A 12,712-nucleotide genomic window follows, 5' to 3' on the forward strand; every position below is an offset into this window, starting at 1 on the left:
TAAATCCTTTCTCGGTGCTTTACCACACAGTGCTCAAAAGAATTCATTTTTATAGTCCAGAGCAAAGGACTCTTTGGGCTGCTGGTAGACCATTGAACCTACTTGGAGAAGCACATGAATAAATCTGTCCAAAAGCACAGGTACTTCTACAGGTCGCTGCTCAGTTCCCAAGTCCCAGCTCCAGAGAAAGCCCCTGGGGACCTGAAGGAAGGCAACTAATGGGAACACCAAGCTATTACAGTATTCATGGCAAAGGAACAGAGTGAAGAGAGAAATAAAAAAAGTGTTTTCATCTTCTTCAATAATATTTGTTCTTGTASGTGGGCTTTGTGACCCTGGGCAGGAGTGCCATCGTGGTTAAACGGAGTTGTGAGGCCTCACAGCTGGTTTCCACGTGTCACATCAGCATACACACTCAAATAAGAGATATATGCTGCTCTTTTCACAAAAGAATAATCAAACAGACTTGCTGAAATTCCTCTTCGTTTTTGTGACCAATGCTAGTATTTGTACCACATCTATTCAGCTATTCTGCTGTCTTTTGCTTCTGTGCTTAAGCAGCTTGGTACAGGTACTGAGTTTGCTGGAAATTATGTAGGTGCATTTTAAGCATGTAGGTTTTCATCTTCCTTTTATGGTATTTATCTTATGAGAAGCTTGGTTATTTTGATGATGCCTTCTGAAATTAATGTTCAGAAGCTGTTAAGAAAATATATCCTCTAATGATAATGTCCTTGATTAATTAAGACATTTCCCTGGATGTAGAACCACAACTTCACAGTATCATGTGAAAACAGTTCATGTTCAGCCAGTCTGTCCAGTTTCWATTTCATCTATATTCACAAAGGAAATGTAGAATCACAGTCTTAATAATATAATTCAATAAATGCTTCAGGTAGAGAGAATAGTAGTATATCAGAAAGAAACCATAGCCATGCTATGAGCTAGATGTAAAACAAAGCTAAAATTTTTATTCCAAGAATTACTGAGAATGTAATTAACTATATATGGAAAATCACCTCTTGACCTGTGAATAGAGACATAAAGAAAAACATAAATGTTCCTTTGCCCATACAGATTAGCATCTGGTATCAAATACTAGTTAACAAGAACAAGGATGGCAGAATTTATGCATATACATACTGTGCATATACCTATTTACATTCACTGTGTCACCCATCATAAGCATCCAGTTTATCCTGTGATATATGAAGAATTGCATTTTGCATTCTAGAAAATAGGACAAAAGCTCATGATAGAAAAAAGAAGCTTAGCCACCTCATCTTTTTCCTAGACTTTACTACCGCAGATAAGAAGACAGTGGGCTGCCTATCTAGGGGAAAGGAAATTGCTGCTGTTTTTTTGTTGATCAGGCTCCATAGTGGCAGCAAGAATTAAAATATTTAAACTGCCAGATGCACGCGACGTTTTGTTTTTCATTTTACCTATYGTCTTTTAATACTGCTTTTACAGGGGCTGGTATCACAGAAATTAAGGTTGGCCTTTCTCCTGAAAGAGGAATTACACCAAGGTCACTTGTGGCTGTTGCAATCTCTAGGTATCACTCTGCTACCATGATTACTTTCCAGTGACCAGTRGGGGCTGAATGAAGGTCACCAATTATCTGATAATCATGGGGCAACAGAGTGATCCACTTGGCATTCCAGAAGGAGCCACTTTGCATGTTGCTGATACTATACAAAAAAAATTTCTAATTAGGTCACCTCAGGTAGAAACTAAATGGTGTGGAGATTAAAAAACAGTTATTAGATGGTTGAATCTCCTTTTTGAAAGATTTATATCAAAAAAATTAATAATAGCTACTCCAGACAAAGCGCCTTTCAGAAAGATGCCCAGCAGGACTTTTCCATCATATCTGTATTCATAAAACTACATGAACATAATTTTATGTTTAAAGAATGAACATCTTTTGCAAGACACACAGATTTTTTTAAGATATTTAGAAACTAAAACTATCATTATTACCAATCTTTAAAATTTTAATTTTTCCTATACACAGATAAATTCTTGGTAACAACTGATTACTTCTTCACTAATAGGTATTTTAGAGAAATTAAGGAATTTTCTAAGGAATTAAGGAATTCAGGCTTTTGAATGAGCTRGGCCAAATCCCAGGTATTAGCCCTTGAATGAGCAAAGTGACTGTTACTGAAGTGAGGACTGTAACCAGATCTACAACCATTCTACTGCCTGCAAGAAGAATCTTGAATTATTTCAATCAACTCAGCCAAATGGGTTCAACAAACCCGTCCGAGTGGTGGTGCTCAAGTCTTTGCCACCGTGAGTATAAATATATCAATATGTCCTAGCTCTAAAAGACAGTTATCTATGGAAGAGATGAGGGCTGTGTTCTGTTCAATGAGGAACTCACCACTCCTCTGAGCATAATAAAGAATAAATAGAATTATATATGGAACAAATGGTAATTAGAATCATAAAAAGAAAACAGAGAAAAGTAAGAAATAAAAGGAAAAAGGAATGACATAATTTTCAACATCTAGTACAAAGCTACAAGACATTTCACCAAAACAAACATAGGACAATCTCAGCAAGCCCACAACTTTCTTCCTTTCCTGCCACAGGTAGATGAACCTATTTCCCCAGTCAAGGGCCCTTAATTATTGGTGATATTTTGATGGGAAGAAAGAATCACTAGAGCATTGCCTGCCTGGGAAAAGGGACTCACTGCTGACCAGCAACGCTTGCTGTGAGAATGAGTTGAATGTGCTTTACCTGGAGGTAGACAGAGGCAAACATTTAGCGCCACCCATGAAAGCTTAAATAAACCTATCTTTCAGCAAGCATGAAAACTGGCAGCTCATAATTGATGGCTATAGTCTATTTTTGCAGCTTCTTTCTTCCAATGAATTGGCAGATAAACCATTCCCTCCCTCTCCTTCTGTTTCCTCAAGCTTTGCTCCAACATGGAGCAAAAATTATTAAAAAAAAATTCTGAAAACATCCTATGGCGATTAGCTCCTGAGCAAACTGAATCAGATGAGCTGATCTTGTTAGCCAAGCAAGCCAATTTTCCAGTGCACTTATCTTTCCAGCCCAGATATGACTGCTTTCCACCAGCCCAGCCTGAGTATAGTACAGTTATATATTGTCCTGTACCGCCTCTGATTCTGGACACCTGGAAAAACTCCATTACTGCCTAGGTGGGATGCTCCAGTCATACTGTATGCAGCTGCTGCAGTAGCAAAATATGGAGAACACTGCCTTTTATGTCAGATATCATTTCAAAAAGAAGAACATTCCTCCTTTTTTAACAGCTATAGCTTTTATATAAATGACCTGAAAGATTCATCAGTCATTTTTAGACTTGAAAAGGAAGCAGATATCCTGTAACATTAGCTGGATAATAAAAAACAAAAAATAAAACAAAAATAAAATAAAAAAGTGGTTTTAAATAAGCTTTGTGGGGCTTGGCCATGATGTGCCAAAAAACATTTATGTTGTGTCTGCTGAGACAAGCAAGAACTGTGGAAAGGCTAAGAGGAACYGAAAACATTAATATTTTAGAAAACAATGTACATTACACTGAACTCCAGACATAGCTGAGTAAGGAGCAAACTGCAGGAAACAAATGGTAATGTCCAGCTTCTCTATCTCTATGTTCAGAGAGTTACAATAGGTTTCGGGTTTTTTGTGTTTTTTTGTGTGTTTTTTTTTCCTGGAGGGATGCAAATAACAGATACTGATTCAGGAGAGCACTTCTGTTTTTTAGGGGGGTTATAGCGGGCATATAGTTCTTGTAACGGCCAGGCGTACAAAGAGATTGCTAACAAGRGCAGAAGCAGCAGCAAAGCTTAAAATTCACAGGGGTTCCTCTGCTTACAGAACTGCAGCAAAAGCAGCTGTGTTCAACCACTTTGCCCAGCCAGTAACAAATCTGCCGTCAGAAAGCGGTCCCAAGACGTGGCTTCCAGTTCTGTGTGCCTTAAGTCTACCCCCACACACATCAAAATGCTCTTGTCAGAACATGTGCTCGGCTGCCTCACAGAGGCTGTCGCTCAAGAAACACCTTGGGCTGTGTGCTCCCCTATCTCTACCTTTAAAGAAAGGARAGCAATTGAAAGATATTTGTATTCAATGTAAGATTTTCTGCCTTTTTTTTTTTTCTCCCGAGGAAGGAGGTGAACCAGTTCAGTAATGAGGGTAGAATTCAGCTTCAAATTCAGACATGTAAATTCAGGCATTTAAATATAGGTGCCTGAGGCTGARCTAGTAGACAATGAGTCAGTTGTGTTGTCCAGGCGCTGGTGTCATTTAGGACTGCCTGGGATATCTGTGACAGGCATGATAGAGGACCCTTCTGGACCAGAGGCTGGACAAGACCTGCTAGAACATCTCAAAAATCACCAGTGTTAAGGTGCCTGAACAGAGCCCCAGTGTCCAGTCAGAAATCCAGGCAGATTTCAATTGCCCAGTCACATATACCTGCCACTGTGTGAGATGCTCTAAATATTCAAGACACCTTCACAGAGCTGGCTGATGTTTCACCAGACCTATCRGTATTCAAACCCTACCAGAATGGCAGCTTGGCTGCCACCAAGCAGCATATCCCACTGTACCCAAGACTCAATTCAGTTGTCTAAAGAATAATTGCATCTACTATCATTCAGATGTCCTAAACATCCAAAACCGCTGCACCAAGATTGTAGATAGGAAGCAGGACCTATGGGGAATCCACACCTTTCTGGACTGATAACTAGCATCTTCAATGAATAACTTAAAGGATCTCAAACAGCACCAGTGTGCTTATGTGTGTGCAACTAAATCCCAACAGATGGAACTACTTAGTATCCAGCTAAAGGCAGGTGTGAGCCCAACAGCTGTCTATCCTTCACTGGCAAGATTTGCCACTGAGTAGTATTGACAATATCTTCACTCACAAGARCGGGAATCGGCTCGTATGCAGGCACCTGCATTTAGACATACAAGTTTTGGCATCAACAGAAACCTAAAGCTGAATCACACCCTAACCCTCTCAATTCTTTGGTCAGATGCTGTAAATGCTGAGATGCTCATTTGACTGGGAAATTAAGCACTCACCAACATTTAGGTGCTTATATGGTAACAGGTTATTTGATCCTGTGTGGTTGGCTTACAAACCTAGGTGAGGTGCACTGGACCRTTCTTCTGAAAGGTGAACTGCTCTCTCTGACACCTGAAGAGTACACCTAGGGGCTAGCAGTATTGGTAGGTTCCCATCCTTCACTCACCAAGCCAAATATCTGAAAAAATGTGCATCAGTGCCTAAACTAGGTGCCTAAATTACTCATGGTAGACCACACTGGTACATGTGTTTAATGTAAAAAGTTCTGAGTCATGCTAATCTGATATTAAAATGCCTAAAATCTGATGAATCTGCTTAAAACTTGATGAACTGATTAGTGATGCTCCCTAAAGAATTATGTCAATATCCCTCTAACCTAAAAAACAGATTTAAGMAGTAAACTCTAGCTTTAGATGCCTAATTTGATAATTATATGTGGAAGAGTCAAATCCTGTTTATGCTGAAACCAGTCATTTGACCACACCTTATATTTCCTCTATTTGGAAGAAAATTTTCTCTTACAGATTTATTGTAATGAAGCTGTTGATTCTGTATTCTCAACACTTTGTATAAATCTCCCTCTGATTTGCCAATGAGTTGCAAAATCTCTCCTTTGTGTATGATTTATTATACTTGTTAATTTTAAAGCAATTATATCAAAACAAGCTAAAATGGTAAGATCTTCCACACTAGGAGTGCTTTGGGTATCACCACATCCTGAAGGGGAGAATGACCAGCTGACTGAATCTCTACAACTCAATGGACTGTCCCATTCAAAGTTAAAAGGTCTCCATATGAACATCAGATCCACACTGACCACACTGCAGAATCTGAGCCTTCATAAAAAGCACACACTAGAACACTCTCTAACTGCATTAAGTGTCCAAAATAACTCATATTCTTTCTATATAAAAAGCTTGCTACGTCTGTACATTCTCCTTTTCTTATTGACGATAAGACAAGATGAAATCAAACACAAGCCAGTCAAAGAAAGCCTGTGAACTGCAGTTCAGAGGTAGCCATAGCTTCTCACGGATGGTTTGTGATAAGGAGGAGCTAACGTTTCCCAAAGAAAGAAGGAAAGCGATCCACACAAACACTGAGATTTCAAATCACTTTTAGCTATTAATAGCTATGGCCATTGTAATGGACAAGATACTGGGCAAGATAGACATCTCTGAGTTAGTAGGGCAATTCTTACATTCTTACTTTTTTTAATCAACTGCACCCTGAAAACACTGATTTACTTCTAGGCTGAGCAATTTATCTACAGCAGCCATTTAATTTGTAGAGACCTGTGACAGATGGAGCTGCCATTCTTTTGCAGCCCCAAGTTTCCCTGTGTGCCAAGGTCTCCATCCTGCTGCCTCCAGGTAGCTCTGCAGAATTATTTCCAATTTCTATCTGTGGTGATTCATAACACCGTTGTCTGCAGTTCTCTGTACCATGGGAGGTAGCCCTGTATCCTCACCGTAGTTRAGACTGTACCACAGGAGTCTGGATGAGATCCCTACAGCATTGTTACCACTTTTTATGCTGCTAGCAAAACCTCAGGAAATGCAATTTGAGGCCGGGTATTTTTGGCAGTCTTGTTTCATTCTTGTATGTTCCCACTCCCCTCGGATTATTCTCTTGTAAGCTTTCAAAGACTGCTGATGACAAATGAGTCTCATCGTGCAAAGCAAGTACCTATTATGATGTGACTAAACCCTTCTCTGGCTCAGCAAAGCAGTCATCATCTTGTGAACCTCCAGGAGCAATATGAAACTTATTTTCCCTTAACCATGGCTTCAGCAGAGAAAATGCTTTCTTCTCTCTCACTTTCACATTTATTTTTAAGGAATATATTTACTTCCAGACCCAATAGGAACAAACCACTTGCACWAGAGCCAAATTTGTATATTGACAGAAGTTGGCATTGGCACCAGTGAGAGTGAAGTAAAATACTTCTAAAACTACATTTGGCACCAGGTATCATGAAAGTTTGCCATTAGTAGGCCAGACTGTTCTATCATTAATTGCTGAGTATTTACCCACATGAGGAGTCCCACGAACATCAGTAGGATAGCCTGTTTTGTAAACTAATTATCAAATAGATCACGTCCTGATAATGAACATGAACATGAGCATGATCTGCCCCAAATCCCTTGCAATCTAAATGAGACAAAGAACACAGATGAATAAAGATAGACAAGAGAGTACAAGCAAACAGTGATACAATATTTTCTCAGGATTACCATGCCAGCACAGAGAAATAATATCAGCACTTCATCAGCCTAGCAGCTGTAGAAAGCCCAGATAATTTTTAACAGAGATTCAAAGCAGGAAAAGAGGTAGCTTTGCAGAYGCTTACAAGGAGAGTTCCCTGAGTACAGGCAGCATCAGGGGCAAAGCGTGCGTATGTAACAACAGATAAAAACTGTCATCATAGATTGATCAGGGGCATGGGCTGATTTTCCTACTAGAGTTATATCTGCAAAAKCACACTGGATGGCTGTGAGCAGCATAAGACTGCATTTGTCAAGGTCAGAGAAGAGAGTGCTGCAGTAGTYGAGAAATGATAAGCTAAAAGCCTGAATAAGAATTTCAGATGTGTGGATGGATAGGAAATGTCTTATCTTAAATATGTTATGCACACTGCATATATGAGATGCAAGCTTAGCCCGCTTGTATTAAGGAATGAGGACAAACAAGGAATTGTAGACAAATAAAAGATAACGCTAGAGATTTGTGAACTCAAAACCCTGTTTATGGGCTTGGATGTCAGGCAGGTTGGAGATGTTGTTCACAGTGGTCAAAAAATGGGATGCAAAGAAGAACTGGAGAAAAAACAAGTTAGATATCTCCTTTAAACAAGGGGAGAGCCRTAAGGTCTTCTGAACTATCTCAAAACAAACATGTAACAAAAGASTACATAATTTTAAGCACAAAGAGGTAAAAATAGACGAAAAACATTGGGTGTGATTAAGTGTACAACCAGTTATATCAGTATAGGATCTGAACATGCAGAAACTTATTGTTAGCTAGTAAATCTCATCCTTGGGTTACAGAGTCATTGCACTTGCTGGGTAGGATGTGGACAGTTAGAAGGTTGAATAGTTTAAATTCTTTCTGGTTTCTCTGTAGCCAGGCTACTAAAAAGAGCCATCAGAGTCTGTAAAATTAAAAACATATTTTAAAATGTCTTAACTGGAGCTGTTCAAGAACTATGTAATTGCTATCACTGTCAAATTGCTTAGCACAGCATTTACTGTACAGTCTTTAGTTCTGGAATGTACTGTATTTTCAACTAATCATTCATTCTGCTATCTAGATACTTGCCTGAGATTATGAATGATGGCTTGACTAACCAGATCAACAATCCAGAAGTAGATGTGGACATCACAAGGCCAGATACCTTCATTCGACAACAAATCATGGCCTTACGCGTCATGACTAACAAACTGAAGAATGCATATAATGGAAATGATGTCAACTTCCAGGATACAAGTAAGAAACTGTTAGCTGTCATTAAACAAGTTTGTGGGTTTTTTTAAAAAAAATATAAATCTATCTACTAGTTCTACTAGAAAGGTTTTTCCTTGGTCTTTGTGCTCTATGCTGTTGACAACTAAAAAAATCCCATAACATTCCGATTGTATTGGTTTCTTTTGTTTCTCTTGCTTATCAGCAAACCAAATGCATCAAGACATACAGTGCCAGGAGTTCACCCTTTTTTCAGACTAAATCATGGTGGCTTTCATTTGGATGCTTTATTCAGTGTTGGAATCATAAACGCTTTCCAGTCCCCAAAGTGTTTGTCCACTCTGGGACACCCGGTGTTGGTTCCTTCCTAAGGACAGGAACGGAGAGAAGAGAGCAACGCTTTAATGTTGGACCTCACGCTGTTTTTCTCACTTCCATGTACCAGGTGATGAAACCAGCGGCTCAGGAAGCGGAAGTGGCTGTACAGATGACATCTGTCCCACCGAGTTTGATTTTGTCACAACTGAAGCTCCACCTGTCGACTCGGACAGGAGGGAGGTGGAGGCCTCGGCCACCCAGCCTAGCCAATCCCTGCCTACATTGCTCATCATCTTCATCATCCTTGTACTACAGAGACAGTGGAGATAATCCTGGATCTGGTTGGAGAAACTGTGTTTTAGCTACAAAAACATCCAACTTTCTTCTTTTCTTATATTCTTGGACAGTGGACCATGCCACAAATACTTACAGTTTTTTATGAGAAGAGAGCAGTACTGCAACCTGCTTCCCTTTTTGTTYTCCCAAAGAGTACCAGGTGCCAGACTGAACTGCTTCCTGTTTTTTTCAGATATCTCTGAAGACAATATCCACTCTTGAGATAGTTCTTTCTCAAATCTTTATTACAGGAGACTTTCTGAGCTTCATTTCCTTTTATGCTGCAGAAGTAAAAGGATCTTACAGTGTATGTTTTTCTTAACAAAAAAAAAAAAAAAAAAGAGGGAGGAAGAAACCAGAAAAAGTTTTCTTTCTGAATCAGGCCTGACTCAAGGCTGCTGCATTTCAACAGAAAATAAACAAAAATAAAAAGACAAAAAAGAACAAAAAATGCAACCATTCTTCACTAGCAGCCAAGTTTCCTTTAGGAACTTCTGTACAATGATTTAGGTCATGAGAATGATCGTTGCTATTGTAAGGAAGTCTGGATTTTTTTCCAACACAAAGAGTATGTCTCAACGGTGAATGTCTTGCACTCCATCTGCCAGCCACATCAAATTGGTATGAAGGTAAAGAAGCTGAAAAAGAAGTTTATCTTTTAGTATTATAGTAACTCCACTAGCTTCAGAATATCATGTTACAGTTGTTTAGAATTTAAATCTTAATCCCCAGTAAAAAAAAAAAAAAAAAAAAAAAAAGAGTAGTAGCACAATCTTGCCTAGCTTCTTTTAGTATTTATCCAAGCTTTATAATTGGCACAGATTTCCACTTAGTTTCCCATCAACAATGGTGGTGACGCTAAACAACTCTCTTGACAAATCTCCCCTCAAGGGTTCAGACAGAAAATAATCTCTTGTGATATAATCTCTTTCCTTTTGTCACTATTCTGACATTGATTAGAATTTTCTGCGACTATGTTCCTTACCCTATCAAGATGGCAATTCTCTAATGGACTAACAACAGCGACTGGATCAATACTGTGTTTCACATTTAACTACATCTTTCATATTACTTAATTTCAGTATCACAAGGATTTCTTCTACAAAAAGTCAAAACCAACAAATGTGTAGAACTGACATGGAGATTTCTTTCACTTTTTTAGTCTTAGTATGATCATCTATTTTTATATATATAAATATATATAAATCACAGATTTTAACTTCTTAATTACAAGCTCAGGGTTGACACTTCTTTGTAAGAAAAAAAAAATGTTTGGTCAACCAGCTCTTCTTTTTTTGTGCTGCTCCAAAAAGTAACCCTTTGATGACTGGTGAGCACAAAAATCAAAGAAGAGAATTTTTTACATATCCAAATGTCCATTTCTTAACAGGTGTGCGAAGTGGAGGAGAAAACCTCTCTCATCTCTGTGTATTTGTGTGGGCATGTGAGTTTGCTTGATAAGCCTAGAGAAGGACACGGAGTTTATTTGTGATGGCAATTGCACTCTCAGATTGTCCAAGGATACATTGCTTTAATAATAATCATTGCCCAAATCAGTATGGTCCTAACTTTCCCTGATTTGCATTTGGTTGTAAGACCTGAGAACAGACACTATTTTAAATCCTGGACAAATGAGTGTCAGCTATTAAGTAGATGGCAAAATCATCCCTCTTCCATCAGCCACAGTTGAAGGGCTTCTGTGACARTTCCATGTGGTATTGAAATGGCTTGCTAGAAGTTTATTTCTTGATTCTTGTGGGTACTCTGCAACTGGTTTAGACAACACATGAAAACATTGYAAAGCCAACCGATCACACTACAATTTAACAATAGAGCAAGTAGATCATATCCACTGCAATCCCTTTTTCCTTTCAGATTATAATTAGTTATCGATTTAGGCATTAAATTAAAGCAGAAAACACAGAGCACATTAGGATAAAGTATACTTAAGCACTTTTACCAAAAAGTATTTACAAACAGTCAATATATTGTGTCTAATAATAAACAGCATAGGTTTTTAGCCATCTGTACTTCATTCTTTTTTTTTCACTGTTTGTTGGTTTACTTCGAAGTAGAATGACCTATTATTCTTCTTGGCGTGGCCTGATGTACAGGAATCACAGGCTAGAGGTTCGGCATACAGGAATCGCGGGCTGGAGGTTCAGGTCCTGCATTTCAAATGTGGGCCTTAGCCTGCTGCTCTGATGGTTCACTCGAGAGCGGATTTCATGATTTAGCATTTCATGTCTTAACAGTAGTGTGTAGGCCAATTCTCAMAAGCACTCTTGGTTGGCCCTGATACAACAGGTACCAGGCAGAAGATCTTTTCTTTGAAGAGGTCTTTTTCCCAGAGCCACATGTGCCATTTGCTGTACCATTTAGGTCCCTTTAAACTCTCTCCTAGTCCTTCTCCTGTCATCCATTTGCACACCCTATTTACACTCTCCACTTCAGCAACCTTATTGCAGGACAGGTTGTGTCACAATACTTTTTCCTATTAGGGAAAATTCCCAATTTCCCTTTTATTYAGTGGTAACTAATACTATTTCCACCTTCTTATTCTGATGCTGCAAGCTTACTGACAGGTAATGAAATCCAGACCCTCCAAGGCAGATCCTCTGCCTTGCTCCACATTGCTGGTTAAGCAGAAGAGAACAGCTCATGAYTCCCATGGTCTTTGAATTAGCCTTGGCCTAGATTAAGGTCTTTGATTAAGTCTGATGACTGCTTTCAGCTGGTGCAACCAAACCAGATGTCCAATGTGTTCTCAGCTATTTGTAGATGTCCATGGGCAAAGAGTAAGAGGCTGCCTAAGAAACAGAGGGCTTCTGAAGGCTCTTCCCACTCAGGGGATGTCCTAGCAAGGGGCTTGCAGGATGGACCCTGCTTTACCTGAACTGGAGCTTAAAAACGGTCAGTGAAACAATGACCCAAACTAACCTCTGCTGAAAAGTGATTGTCTCATGGGAGTGCTGTCAGAAATTCATGTCTTCCATATGACTTCTCTCCTTATTTTCCTACAACACACAGCAACGTTTCATCAGGAGATGGAGATCCCTTTGCACAAGGTAGTAGGCATATATTTCTTTAATAGTACTTAAAGGTTGAATGCTCTCTTCATACGTTGCATTTTTCAAAGATTAAGAGAGCTATTAAATCTGTAGAGCAAATTCAATTTCAGAATGAAAGAAAGAAAAGAAAGAACATTTGTGTTCATAAATGTGAGAAGCTACATTATTTCCAGTGCTTCTGTTTGCACCTCCTTTAGATCTAATAACTCTTCTTCTAAGGTAACTTATATGTATGCCATGGTTACAATATTTCTCTTCTGTTAATGGCTGGTAAAATAAGAGATGGTAAAGAAGACAATTACCTATTCAGGAAAGAGAGTGTAAGCTCTAAGGAAAGTCCTTGGATTGCATAACCCCTTTGTGTTGTGCAACACAGAAGTTCTTGCCATTTTATGCTCTTTTAAAGTGGAAACTCAAAAAAAAAAATAGATGCAATGAA

At 38.9% G+C, this 12,712-nt stretch overlaps 1 protein-coding gene across 1 annotated transcript in view; it reads left to right on the forward strand.

Moving 5' to 3' along the window:
• Nucleotides 1-9,960, forward strand: part of GPC6 (glypican 6) — a 751,365-nt gene extending 741,405 nt beyond the window's left edge. The window contains exons 8-9 of the mRNA XM_085305955.1: nucleotides 8,397-8,572; nucleotides 8,994-9,960. Of these exons, the coding sequence (XP_085162081.1) occupies nucleotides 8,397-8,572; nucleotides 8,994-9,196 (379 nt within the window). The 3' untranslated portion in view covers nucleotides 9,197-9,960. The remainder of the gene's footprint in view (nucleotides 1-8,396; nucleotides 8,573-8,993) is intronic.
• Nucleotides 9,961-12,712: the final 2,752 nt, after the last annotated feature.

Source organism: Rhea americana, unplaced genomic scaffold, assembly GCF_003343005.1.
Source record: "Rhea americana isolate MKP2758 unplaced genomic scaffold, rheAme1 scaffold_23, whole genome shotgun sequence".
NCBI classification, from domain to species: Eukaryota; Metazoa; Chordata; class Aves; order Rheiformes; family Rheidae; genus Rhea; species Rhea americana.